This window comes from Phyllobates terribilis, unplaced genomic scaffold (genome assembly GCF_046119375.1).
Source record: "Phyllobates terribilis strain yellow unplaced genomic scaffold, ASM4611937v1 Scaffold_3__8_contigs__length_932513732, whole genome shotgun sequence".
NCBI lineage: Eukaryota > Metazoa > Chordata > Amphibia > Anura > Dendrobatidae > Phyllobates > Phyllobates terribilis.
The window spans coordinates 432,724,638-432,737,208 of record NW_027362763.1 but is presented as its reverse complement, the minus strand read 5'-3'; the positions used below and the strand labels follow the sequence as shown (position 1 = coordinate 432,737,208).

Here is a 12,571-nt window from a genome sequence, read left to right as displayed (position 1 = left end):
ATGTGTGGAGTCTGAACTGAATACCGACGGTCTTGTTGATGCTGGTACTCAACAACTGCCCTCTTCTGCTCACAAATCCTTCCCAATATCTGCAGTGTAGAGCTCCAATGCGTGGGGACATCACATACCAGTCTGTGAGCCAGAAGCTGCAAACGCTGCTGAAACATGCAAGGGCGGCGGAAGTTGTAGGTGACTTTCTAAAATGGGTAGGATTTCAGAAACCACTGAACCACGAGGTTACGCACATGGGCCAAGCATGGTACGTGTGTGAGCTCGCCTTGCCTCAGAGCCGTCATCAGATTCCGGCCATTGTCACACACGACCATGCCTGGCTGTAGGTTCAGCGGTGTGAGCCACAGATCTACCTGCTCTTTCAGAGCTGTCCACAACTCTTCAGCATTGTGCGGTTTGTCACCTAAGCATATTAGCTTCAGCACAGCCTGTTGCCACTTGGCCAAGGCAGTGCTGCAGTGCTTCCAGCTTGTGACTGATGTGGTCATTTCGGAGATGGAGGCTGAAGAGGAGGAGGAGGCTGAGGAGGATGAGGTGCAGGAGCTGTAGACTATAGTGGCAACCCTGATTGACCTAGGGCCCGCGATCCTTGGCGTCGGGAGGACATGTTCCGTCCCAAGGTCCGATTGGGTCCTGGCTTCCACCATGTTAACCCAGTGTGCCGTCAGCGAGATGTACCGTCCCTGCCCACAAGCACTTGTCCACGTGTCCGTGGTTAGGTGGACTTTCCCAGTAACTGCGTTGTAGAGAGCACGGCTAATGTTTTGGGACACGTGCTTGTGTAATGCGGGGACGGCACACAGGGAGAAATAGTGGCGACTGGGGACCGAGTACCAAGGGATGGCCGCCGCCATCAGGTTGCGGAATGCTTCCGTCTCCACGAGCCTAAAAGGCAACATTTCGAGCGTAAGCAGTTGTGAAATGTGGGAATTTAATAGTGTGGCCTGTGGGGCGTTGGCTGTGTATTTGCGCTTGCATTCCAAGGACTGAAGTATGTACAACTGAACGCTAAGATGGGACAAGGACGTGGACGTACATCCTGATGCTGCTACTTGATAGTGTGCAACGACAAGTGCAGGGCAGGAGGCATCTTCGCATGCACCATGGACAGGGGATTGGCTTGCATGCACAACAGCGGAAGAAGCAGTGGTGCCACCCGCAGACACTGTTCCTGGACCCTGGGGTTCGGCCCCCAAAGTCGGGTGCTTTGCTGCTATGTGCCTGATCATGCTGGTGGTGGTCAGGCTGCTAGTTTTGCCACCCCTGCTGATGCAGGCCTGGCAGGTGGTGCAAATGGCCTTTTTGGGGTTATCGGCAGAGTCTTTAAAAAACAACCAGACTCAGGAAGACCTAACAGTTGTACTGGCAACTTCCTTCGTGTTGGTATTACGGGGAACAGTTGCCTGCCTTCTGTCTGCGTCCACCACACTGCTTCTTCCTGCCTGTTGGGGTGCTCTGCTTCCTTCCCCCTGTGTGCTGCTGTCCTCGCTCTGCATGTCCTCCTGCCAGGTTGGGTCAGTTACTATATCATCCACTACCTCGTCTTCCACTTCCGCACCTTGGTCCTCCTCCTGACTTTCTGGCAATTGTGTCTCATCATCATCCACCTTTTGTGACACTTTACCACCATCGCCTTCGTGTGACCGTGACTGCTCAAATATTTGGGCATTGCTACATGCGATCTCCTATTGCCCTGCTTCAAGTGGACCGGGCAAGAGGCCCGAATTTATAAATGGAAAAGTGAACAGCTCTTCGGAGTGTCCAAGTGTGGGATCAGTTGTCTCCGGGCACTCAGCATGGTGGGAGGAAGGAGAATCAGGGTGAGGAATTTGCAGTCTAGACTCACGGCTACTGAGACTTGACCGTGTGGAAGAAAGGGTGGTGGTGGTGGCAAAGTGACTGGAAGCATTATCCGCTATCCAACCAACAACCTTTTGACACTGCTCTGGGTTCAATAGTGGTGTGCTGCTGTCCCCTAGGAATTGGGACAGGAAGCTCGGGCGAGAAGATGTGGTTGTTTGTTGTGGCACAATTTCAGCTTGCCCACGGCCTTGGCCTCTGCATGCACCATCACCACCACGTCCAGTTCCCCGTCCCTTGCCACGCGCCTTGCCCATTTTAAATGGAGGACAATATAAGCTCACTACAAATGGCTCAATTTGGAGCAAAGTTATATGTAATCCGTGTGACGGAGAAACCACAGTTTTAAATACCTGGCCTGTAGGTAACTATTTTGAACAGCAAACCGGTGTCAAAAAATTTGCTGACACACTCAAATTTTTTTTTTTATGGAGGCCAGAAATGGCAGTATTTTCTGAAAACGTATATGTGATCTGTGTGACTGAGAAAACACAGTTTTAAATACCTGGCCTGTAGGTAACTATTTTGAACAGCAAACTGGTGTCAATTGCTTCACTGACACACTGAAACAAATTTTTAATGGATGCCAGAAATGTCAGTATTTTCAGCGCAATTATATGTGATCCGTGTGACTGACAAACCACAGTTTTAAATAGCTGGATTTTTAGCGCTGTAATATGGAAAGAACCTGGCTGTATTCTGCAGTGACAACAAGCAAATGGTGCAGAACAACGGTGTTCTCTGGATTGCTTTTTAAGCAAATAATGAGGATTAAGATCCAAAAAAAAATTATTCCTGGCCCCTGAGACCTGGGCTTATTTCTAGAAATATCTAACAGCAGCAGCAGACAAAACTGGAATGGAGCCTCTTGTGCTATGTGCACTGCAGTCTGCTATATACACTGCCTGCCTGCCTATATACACTGCCTGATATCTCTGCAGATGGATTAGTCCTCAGAAGGACTGTTTGTTGAGATGGATATGTGTTTCTAATATAGTTTGGTACACCTACACTATCTGGAAACAAGCAATTCTCTCCCTAGCTCAGCAGCACCTCTCCCTACACCGTCTGATTCCGGAGTGACTGTGACGAGCATGGCGGCGCCAGGTCTGATATAGACCTGATAACGCTGTGCAGCCAGCCAATAACTGTAATGCCACAACCAACATAGCTACGGCATTACAGTGAGTGGCAGTCAAGCCCTGCATGTTCATTGGCTCTGTAAAGAGCGCCAAACATGCAGCGAGGAGACCCAAGCTCCTGCCGAGCAACCCTGGAAATACTAAGCGAGCGCCGAGCATCTCGAGCAGTGAGAAGCTCGGCCGAGCACTGAGCAGTAGCGAGCATGCTCGCTCATCACTACTACTAATATGCTGAAAGCGATTGCTGCTGCTCATTAATGGCTATCTAAACTTTAATATACTGGAATATTGTGCTCTCTTTCTGTGAAGGTATTAAGGTAGTGTAACTTGTGACAGTGTACCCAAGGTAAACTGCCTACAATGAGTTTTTAATGCTGCATATTTTCGCAGTACTAAAAATGCAGTATCTTACATTTCCAACGAAGTAGATAGGAGGCCCACTGTGCTTTTTATACACTGATAAAACTGTGTACAGATCACTGATAAAACTGATCTGTGGTGCATGTTTCAGATCCGCAACATGTCAATTTTTATCTGCCACCAGGTATACAGCTAACACTGTCCAGGTAAGGCCGGTTTCACACTTCTGGATATTGCCGGTACCGGAAAAAACAGTACCAGAAATATCCGTGCCCGTGTGTGTTTTACGTGTGGCATCCATGTGCGGCACATGTGCCGCATCTGGATCACGCAGACGGGCGCCTGGGAATCAGTGTACAGTTAGCGCTGTTCCCAGGCGCCGTTGCTGAACGCTGCCCTCATCATGGTTCCCTGCCGGCGCTGTGATCAGTGTCCCCACCTGTAAAATTAAGAATAAAATAATAAAATCCTTATACTCACCTCTCCTAGGTGTCCTCCGCTGTCATCCATGTGACCGCTGCTGCAGAGAAGCCGGGGAGAATGAGCCAGAGCTGCTCTCAGTGAGTGACAGGACACCGCTCCTGAGCTGCAGCTCCGGAGCGGCTCATTCTCTCCGGCTTCTCTGCAGCAGCGGTCGCATGGATGACAGCGGGGGACACCTAGAAAAGGTCTTCGTGTGGAGCACAGGGACACATGGTCCGCTAAAACATACTGAGGTGTACACCGACACATTCGTTTGAATGGGTCTGCGTGTGTCAGTGTCTCTGGTACATGTGGAAACTGTCACCACTCGTACTGGAGATACTGATGTGTGATAGAGCCCTAACTAACAAGTGAATAGTAGTCTATTGAAGTGTACAATGTATTAGGCCCCATTCACACTGAATTTCTGCTGCACTTTTGGTGGTTTTGTCTGAATCTCACTAAAAATGGGACTCAGTTGGGATTTACACCATCAGGCTATGTGCCCACGATGCAGAAATGAAGCAGAAAATTTCTGCAGCGTTTCTGCATCTCCCTTGCCAGAAAAAATGCATGCAGATTGTGCATGCGTTTTTCCTGCAGAATACATGCGGATTCACATGCAGATTCACATGCGTTAACGCATGCGTTTCCGCATGTGGACTGACAAGCACTTTCCAGGCGATAGCATCACTTGGAAAGTGCTTGACAACTAGGTCACACTGTATAAATCCATGCAAACAGCATGGATTTATACAGTGTGACCGTAAAAATAAAAAAATAAAGCTATACTCACCCCCGATGCCCCAGCGTGTGCTGCAGCGCTCGTCCTGGCTTCTTCCTGGTTGCCGGGCTCTCGCGAGACAGCCTGCGGTCACATGACCGCGACGTCATCTCAGGTCCTGGAAGGTAAGCGCTGCAGGGGCTGCCAGACAGGTGAATATAAACTTTATTTATTATTTTATTCTTTTTTTTACAGGTACAATGGTACCCAGGTCTGGATGAGAGTCTTCTCTCCTCCAGAACTGGGTACCATACGCACATAGAGACGCATAGAAGCCGCTTGTACAAATGTACAGACACAGATTATATGCGTCTCAATGCAAGTCAATGGCGGCGCTTCCGCAAAATTAATGAACATGCTGCGGATTTATGAGCGCTGCAGAAACGCTGCGGAAAAATCCGCAGCATGTGCATTGACATTGCGGAATGCCATTGGGGACCATGGGGTGCGGATTACCATGCGTTTTTGATGCTTTTCCGCTGCGGAAATTCCGCAGCGGAAACGCATGAAAAACGCATCGTGGGCACGCAGCCTCAAAGACAGCTAGGGCCATTTGCGATTTCTTGAAATCACTTTTCTTTCTTTTTTCTTGTATTCAATGACTTTTTTTGAGCCAAATTCTTCAAAATGGCGCACATGGTTCATGAATGTAGCGCCACATCAAAAATACTCATTATTTTTAGCTAATTTTTGTTTTCACTTTTCAACACCAAAAGTCTCAAATCCTTTAAAAAGTCGCATGTTTGTCTAATAATGTGCCAAAGTAAAAACTCCTCTGGAAAACTTGCTCCAGGCATGGACTGCTCTGACACAAAAAAAATGCAACATTTGGTAAAAGTCACATTTCATGAATCTGTTTAAAACAGGGATGTCATCGTCACAAAAAAACACAAAAGGGTCAAAATTAAAAACTTGGACAAAGTTGCAAGCCAACATTGATATTTATTAAAAAAAAAGTCTACAATTGAGGAAGTTATCCTTTATCATCAAATATAACTATGAACCTTTTCATATGGAATCCAACTTAAAGGGGGATTGTCCCATGGGCAAAGTACATTTTAATTAATATATCTTAAGCGTTAGATCACATAACCTGAGCACTGGGTATTTCCTCGTGGGCAGGGGCGTACATAGAAATCGTGGAGCTTCATAGCAAAAGTTCTAATTGGCCCTCCCAAAATAACTTCTTAATATTCGATGGAGTCACAGAAGAGCATATCTTATAACTTTGCAACCCTTAAAAAGTAATTTTCCTCCTGTTGAAGCCCCTAGATTGCCCTTTCATTGCCCTCATAAAATATGATGCAAACAAAAGAGCCCCTCAACCACAATACGATACCCCTCCCCCAGTTAATTCCTCCCTCCACAGTACCCTACATGCACAGAATGATGATTCTACTGTCTCCCTCTCAACCCCTCCTTGCAAAGTATGGTGATCTCCAACACAGTATACTGCCCCAACTCTGATCCCCACACAGCCTTCCACACAGAATAAAGGCCTCACATAGTCCTCCATATTTGTATAATGGGCCCCATATAGTCCTCCATACAGTATAATGGATCCCACACAGTCGTCCATACAGTATAATGTGCCTCATACAGTCATCCATACAGTATAATAGCCCCACATAGTCCTCCATACAGAAAAACAACTAAGATAAAAACAAGGTGAGCAAATAACCTGCAGTAAATAAATAAATAGCAATAGTGAATGAAATAACATAGGGTACTTGTTTAATATAATTTTAATCAAAAAACATAAAAGCCATCCCACCACATCAAGGTGAACCTATTCGGAATGGTCCTAACCTACAGTATTAGAACCTTACCGTATGTCAAATTATGTAAATGTGAATAAGGGCCGAGAACCCAACTAATGGACACCGAGCAATCGGGAGCTTCAGTATATAAATTTAATGTCCAGCTCAAGTAAAAGGGAGGCCATATCCTTATTTGCATAGGGTGCGAAAACCTGGAACAAAAACCTAAAGAAATTAATGGAAATATAAGTTGGTATACATGCAACGTGTTGGTGCATGTTCACACTGACTAGTAAACAGACAAACCTAAGATAAAAACAAGGTGAGCAAATACCCTGCATTAAATAAATAAATAGCAATAGTACATGAAGATAACATAGGGTACTTAGTTAACATAGTCCTCAATACAGTATAATGGCCCCACATGGTCCTCCATACAGAATAATGGGCCCCACATAGTCCTCCATACAGAATAATGGGCCCCACATAGTCCGCCATACAGAATAATGGGCCCCACATAGTCCTCCATACAGAATAATGGGCCCCACATAGTCCTCCATACAGAATAATGGGCCCCACATGGTTCTCCATACAGAATAATGGGCCCCACATAGTCCTCCATACAGAATAATGGACCCCTCACAGTCCTCCATACAGTATAATGGGCCCCACATAGTCCTCCATACAGAATAATGGGCCCCACATAGTCCTCCATACAGAATAATAGGCCCAACATAGTCTTCCATACAGAATAATGGGCCTCACATAGTCCTCTATACATAATAATGGGAATTAGGTGCAAAAAAAATTCCACTACAAAGGAGCTAATTATTCCAGAAAAATGGAGAAACAACAATGAAGTGGGGCCATAGTCTGCTATGTTTTTATGTCCATTTGAACAAACGGACCCTTTAAAAAAAAAAAAACACAAATGAAGTTTATTTTAACTCTGTGTGATTACAGTCAAAGGCGGAGTCGGGGGACCGTCTGAAGCCCATCTGGATTCTCTTTTTAGTTGGATTCAGACAAAATTCCCATACGCACTACAGAAATGCAATGTGAAGAGGGCCTAATGTGCTTCTATTTACATAAATAGAAGAGGGAATAGGAAGGGGAAATTTTCTCCAGCACCGAACAGAAAAAATCTTCGATTATATAAAAAAACATGTTTATTGTGAAGCTTACATTGTTAAGTCATTAAAAAGGTAGATACATATGAACCTTACGCATTTCAGACTAGTACTATAAGGACTAGTACTAATCCGAAACACGTAAGGTTCATATGTATCTACTTTTTTAATGAAGTAAGCTTCACAATAAACATGATTTTTATATAATCGAAGATTTTTTCTATTCGGTGCTGGAGAAAATTTCCCCTTCCTATTCCCTCTTTTATTTATGCTACTCACCCAGGATTGCCGGCCTGGCGGATTCCGTGCCCTGATATCATGAACAGCTTGGACATTGTGAATTTGCTAGCAGTGTAGTGGTAAGCTGTTTTTTTACTTTTATATTGCTTCTACTTACATCAACAAGTCAGCATCATGTACAGTCAGTGTGTAAGAACTTCTTGCCTCTGGAAATCTGGAATTTCCCAATAAGTATCTCCAATTTTGCCATTGGGGAACTAGTTATGTTGTGTCCTATGCTTCAGTTTAGAGCCTTTGGCACTGAATATACAAGTCTGACTCCCTACAGCTTGTATTGCTTACTTTTTATGCTTACTTAGCTTAATGGATTTCCTTCTCTGCTTCCAGGTTGAAAGGAGCTGGCACGCCTTATGATAAAGAATCACTAGCAATTATAAGACTGAATAATACCACAGTTTTGTATTTAAAAGAAGTGACTAAATTCCTAGCCCTTGTGTGTTTTGTGAGAGAAGAGAGTTTTGAAAGAAAAGGTAAATGTTTTTGTGAACAAGACGAAATGTCTAATGCAATTTTAAAGAGATCTTGCCATGTGCCAAAAATATGTTTTTATTTTATATACCTGATGTAATGGTAAATCTGGCGTGGTTTATATCTTCTGTGCCTCTCTGCTAATGACATATGCCCTCCTTTTCCCTGTATATAACTCTAGCCTTTTTAGCCAAATGGATGTTTGGATGATTTTGGTTGTCATTAAGATTTAAAAAGAGAAAACACAGTAGTTTGACAATAACTGGCTTCACCCAACCAATAACCATGAGTGGAGAAAAAGTTTTTTTTGTTATCATTCATATTCTCTGAAACAAAGCCAAGAAAGCAAAAATTCTACTGGGGTATGTAAACTTTTGAGCACAACTGTATAGTGGATATAAAAAGCCTGATTAAAATGCCAGGCTTTTGTCATATAAAAATATCATACTAAGCAGAATCATTTCAAAACTTTTTCCACCTTTAATGTCACCCATAATCTGTTCAAATCTATTGAGAAACTGAAATCTTTTTGAGAGGGAAAATAAAAATAACAAAACTAAAATAATATAGTAGCATAAGTGTGAACACCCTCTGATAATTGTGGATGTGGATGTGTTGAGAATTAGCCAATCACATTTAAAATCATGTTAAACAGTAGTCGGTACACAGCTGCCATCATTTACAGTGATTCTGATTAACCCCATAAAAAGTTTAGATCAGGGGTCCTCAAACTACGGCCCGCGGGCCACATGCGGCCCGCGGAGGAATTCTATGGGCGGAGGAGAGGAGAGCGGTGTCAGCGCCCCCCCTTCTCCCCCGCTTGCTCAGGGCCCCGGCAGGCGGATACTTACCTCTCCCCGTGCCTCTGCAGATCCGCTGTCTTCCTGCTCTGCGCTTCCTGTGACGTCTCAGGTCAGAGGGTGCGGTGACGTCTTTACATCGCGCCCTCCCGAGTGCCGTCACAGGCAGCGCAGAGCGGGACGACGCCGCCGCGACGCTGGAGTCCAGACCAGAGTAGAGCAGCGGCAGCAAGTGAGGAGGAGTGAGGTGAGTGTTGGATTTTTTTTTTTAATGTATGGAGGCATAGGTCATTATATGGGGGGGGGGTGACATCCTGCAAGGGGTATAATATGGGGGGGTGACATCCTGCATGGGGCATGATATGGGGGGGGTGACATCCTGCATGGGGCATTATATGGGGGGGGTGACATGCTGCATGTGGCATTATATGGGGGGGTGACATGCTGTATGGGGCATTATATGGGGGGGTGACATGCTGCATGGGGCATTATATGGGGGGGTGACATGCTGCATGGGGCATTATATGGGGGGGTGACATGCTGCATGGGGCATTATATGGGGGGGTGACATGCTGCATGGGGCATTATATGGGGGGGTGACATGCTGCATGGGGCATTATAAAGACAGGGGAGTGATATCCTGCATGGGGCATTATATGGGGGGGTGACATCCTGCATGGGGCATTATATGGGGGGTAACATCCTGCATGGGGCATTATATGGGGGGGTGACATCCTGCATGGGGCATTATATGGGGGGTGACATCCTGCATGGGGCATTATATGGGGGGGAAGGGACATCCTGCATGGGGCATTATATGGGGGGAAAGGGACATCCTGCATGGGGCATAATATGGGGGGGGTGACATGCTGCATGGGGCATAATATGGGGCGGGTGACATGCTGCATGGGGCATTATATGGGGGGGGTGACATGCTGCATGGGGCATTATATGGGGGGTGGCATCCAGCATGGGGCATTATAAGGGGGAAACAGCCTGCATGGGGCATTATAAGGGGTGGAACAGCCTGCATATGGCATTATAAGGGGGAAACAGCCAGCCTATTGGGAACATTTACCTGCCCATTGAGGACTTATGGGCAACTGCACTTGGGGACACTTTCAAAGTTTTCCCAATTTTTCGCACTGACTGACCTTCATTTCTTAAAGTAATGATGGCCACTCGTTTTACTTTACTTCGCTGCTTTTTTCTTGCCATAATACAAATTCTAACAGTCTATTCAGTAGGACTATCAGCTGTGTATCCACCTGACTTCTGCACAACACAACTGATGGTCCCAACCCCATTTATAAGGCAAGAAATCCCACTTATTAAACGTCACAGGGCACACCTGTGAAGTGAAAACCATTTCCGGTGACTACCTCTTGAAGCTCATCAAGAGAATGCCAAGAGTGTGCAAAGCAGTCATCAAAGCAAAAGGTGGCTACTTTGAAGAACCTAGAATATAAGACATATTTTCAGTTGTTTCACACTTTTTTGTTAAGTATATAATTCCACATGTGTTAATTCATAGTTTTGATGCCTTCAGTGTGAATGTACAATTTTCATAGTCATGAAAATACAGAAAAATATTTAAATGAGAAAGTGTGTCCAAACTTTTAGTCTGTACTGTATATCCACAAAGAGTTATTTTTAACCATTGAGTGCCCCCCATATTATTTCTATGGAAAAATTGTTATGGTCTCATTAACTTTTTGGCCATAATTCCAAAAGGAATGTCTATTTAGCCCAAAGCCAACATGGCAGTTGATCATCAAAAGGACACCATACTCACATTGATGCATGATGGATGCAGCATTATGATTTGGGCCTGTGTTTCAGTAGCTGGAACTACGGCTTTAGTCAAGGCTAATGGAGGGAATTATAACAGTTCCAAATATCAGTCAATTTTGCAAGAAAACCTACAGGCCTCTGCTAAAAAGGTGAAGAATTGCAGACACTAAGACTACATCCAAATCAACAAAAGAATGGCTTCGCCAAAAGAAGGCTGCAAATTTTTAAATGGCCCAGCCAGAGCCAAGACCAGGGGCATATATAGAAATCATGGAGCCCCATAGCAAAAGTCCCAATTGGCCCTTCCCAGAGAAAAAAAGGGACAAATAATATTCAGCAGGGTCACAGAAGACCATATCTTACAACTTTGCAGCCCTTACTGTACAGTATGTTATCCCTACAGTGAATTCCTACACATCATCCTCCAGACGCATAGTATGATGACACTACATTACCTCCCACCCCGCAAAATATGATACCCCCACAGTGATTCCAACACAACATAATGGCCCCGACCCAACCCTCCATACAATATAATGGCCCTTCATAAAGTATAATGGCCCTTATACCCCTCCACACTGAATGAAGGCCCCTACACAACCCTATACACAGTATGATGGCCCCGGTACAACCCTTCACATTGTATAATGACCTGCACACAGTATAATGGCCCCCACATAGCCCTCCAAATAGTAAAGACCGCCAAATAGTCCTCTAAACTGTATAATGCTTCCATATAAGTACAGACCAAAAGTTTGGACACACCTTCTCATTTAAAGATTTTTATGTATTTTCTTGACTAAGAAAATTGTACATTCACACTGAAGGCATCAAAACTATGAATTAACACATGTGGAATTATATACTTAACAAAAAAGTGTGAAACAACTGAAAATATGTCTTATATTCTACGTTCTTCAAAGTAGCCACCTTTTGCTTTGATGACTGCTTTGCACACTCTTGGCATTCTCTTGATGAGCTTTTGGTCTGTACTGTATACTTCCAAACAGTCTAATGGCTCACACATAGCCCTCCAAACCCACACACAGCCCTTCAAACAGTATAATGGCCCACACATAGCTCTTCAAGCAGTATAATGGCCCACACATAGCCCCTCAAACAGTCTAATGGCCCCCACATAGCCATCCAAACATTATAATGGCCTCCACTTAGCCCTCCAAATAGTATAATGGCTCACACATAGAACTGCAAACTCTTTTAGGGTCATCACACAGCTCTCCAAATATTAGGGCTACAAACAGGGCTTCAAATAGGGCTCCAAACAGCTCTCCATTGATTTACAAGAAAAATAAATACTCACCTCTCCTTGTTCCCCGCTGCTCAGGTCTCCGCAGCCTATAGTCTTCACCTCTGCTCTGCTTGGCAGATCGGGCGTGATGTAATGATGTCATCGAACCCGCTGCGCTAAGATGTCAAAGCTCAGAAGCAGAGAGAGAATGATGGAGGAGGGAGCGGACATCAGGCCCCCTGACTCACGGGCCCCATAGTGGCAGAGTGGTCTAATGCTATTAGTGGTACATCACTGGCTCAGACCTAAATCTGAGGGTGACCTGAAGAAGACTCTTACAGACTTGGTGCGCTGCTGCAAGGAAGAGTGGGCAAGATGCCAATTTTAGATGTGCCATGGTCATAGACTCCTACCCAAAAATACTAAATGCAGTCATAAATTCAAAGGGTA

General features: G+C 44.9%; 1 protein-coding gene across 2 annotated transcripts in view; it reads left to right on the top strand.

Moving 5' to 3' along the window:
* RRAGD (Ras related GTP binding D) overlaps positions 1 to 12,571 on the top strand; it is an 87,607-nt gene that overhangs the window by 66,773 nt on the left and 8,263 nt on the right. For both annotated transcript variants that reach the window (XM_073675700.1, XM_073675699.1), the window contains exon 6: positions 8,138 to 8,280. In XM_073675700.1, the coding sequence (XP_073531801.1) occupies positions 8,138 to 8,280 (143 nt within the window). The remainder of the gene's footprint in view (positions 1 to 8,137; positions 8,281 to 12,571) is intronic.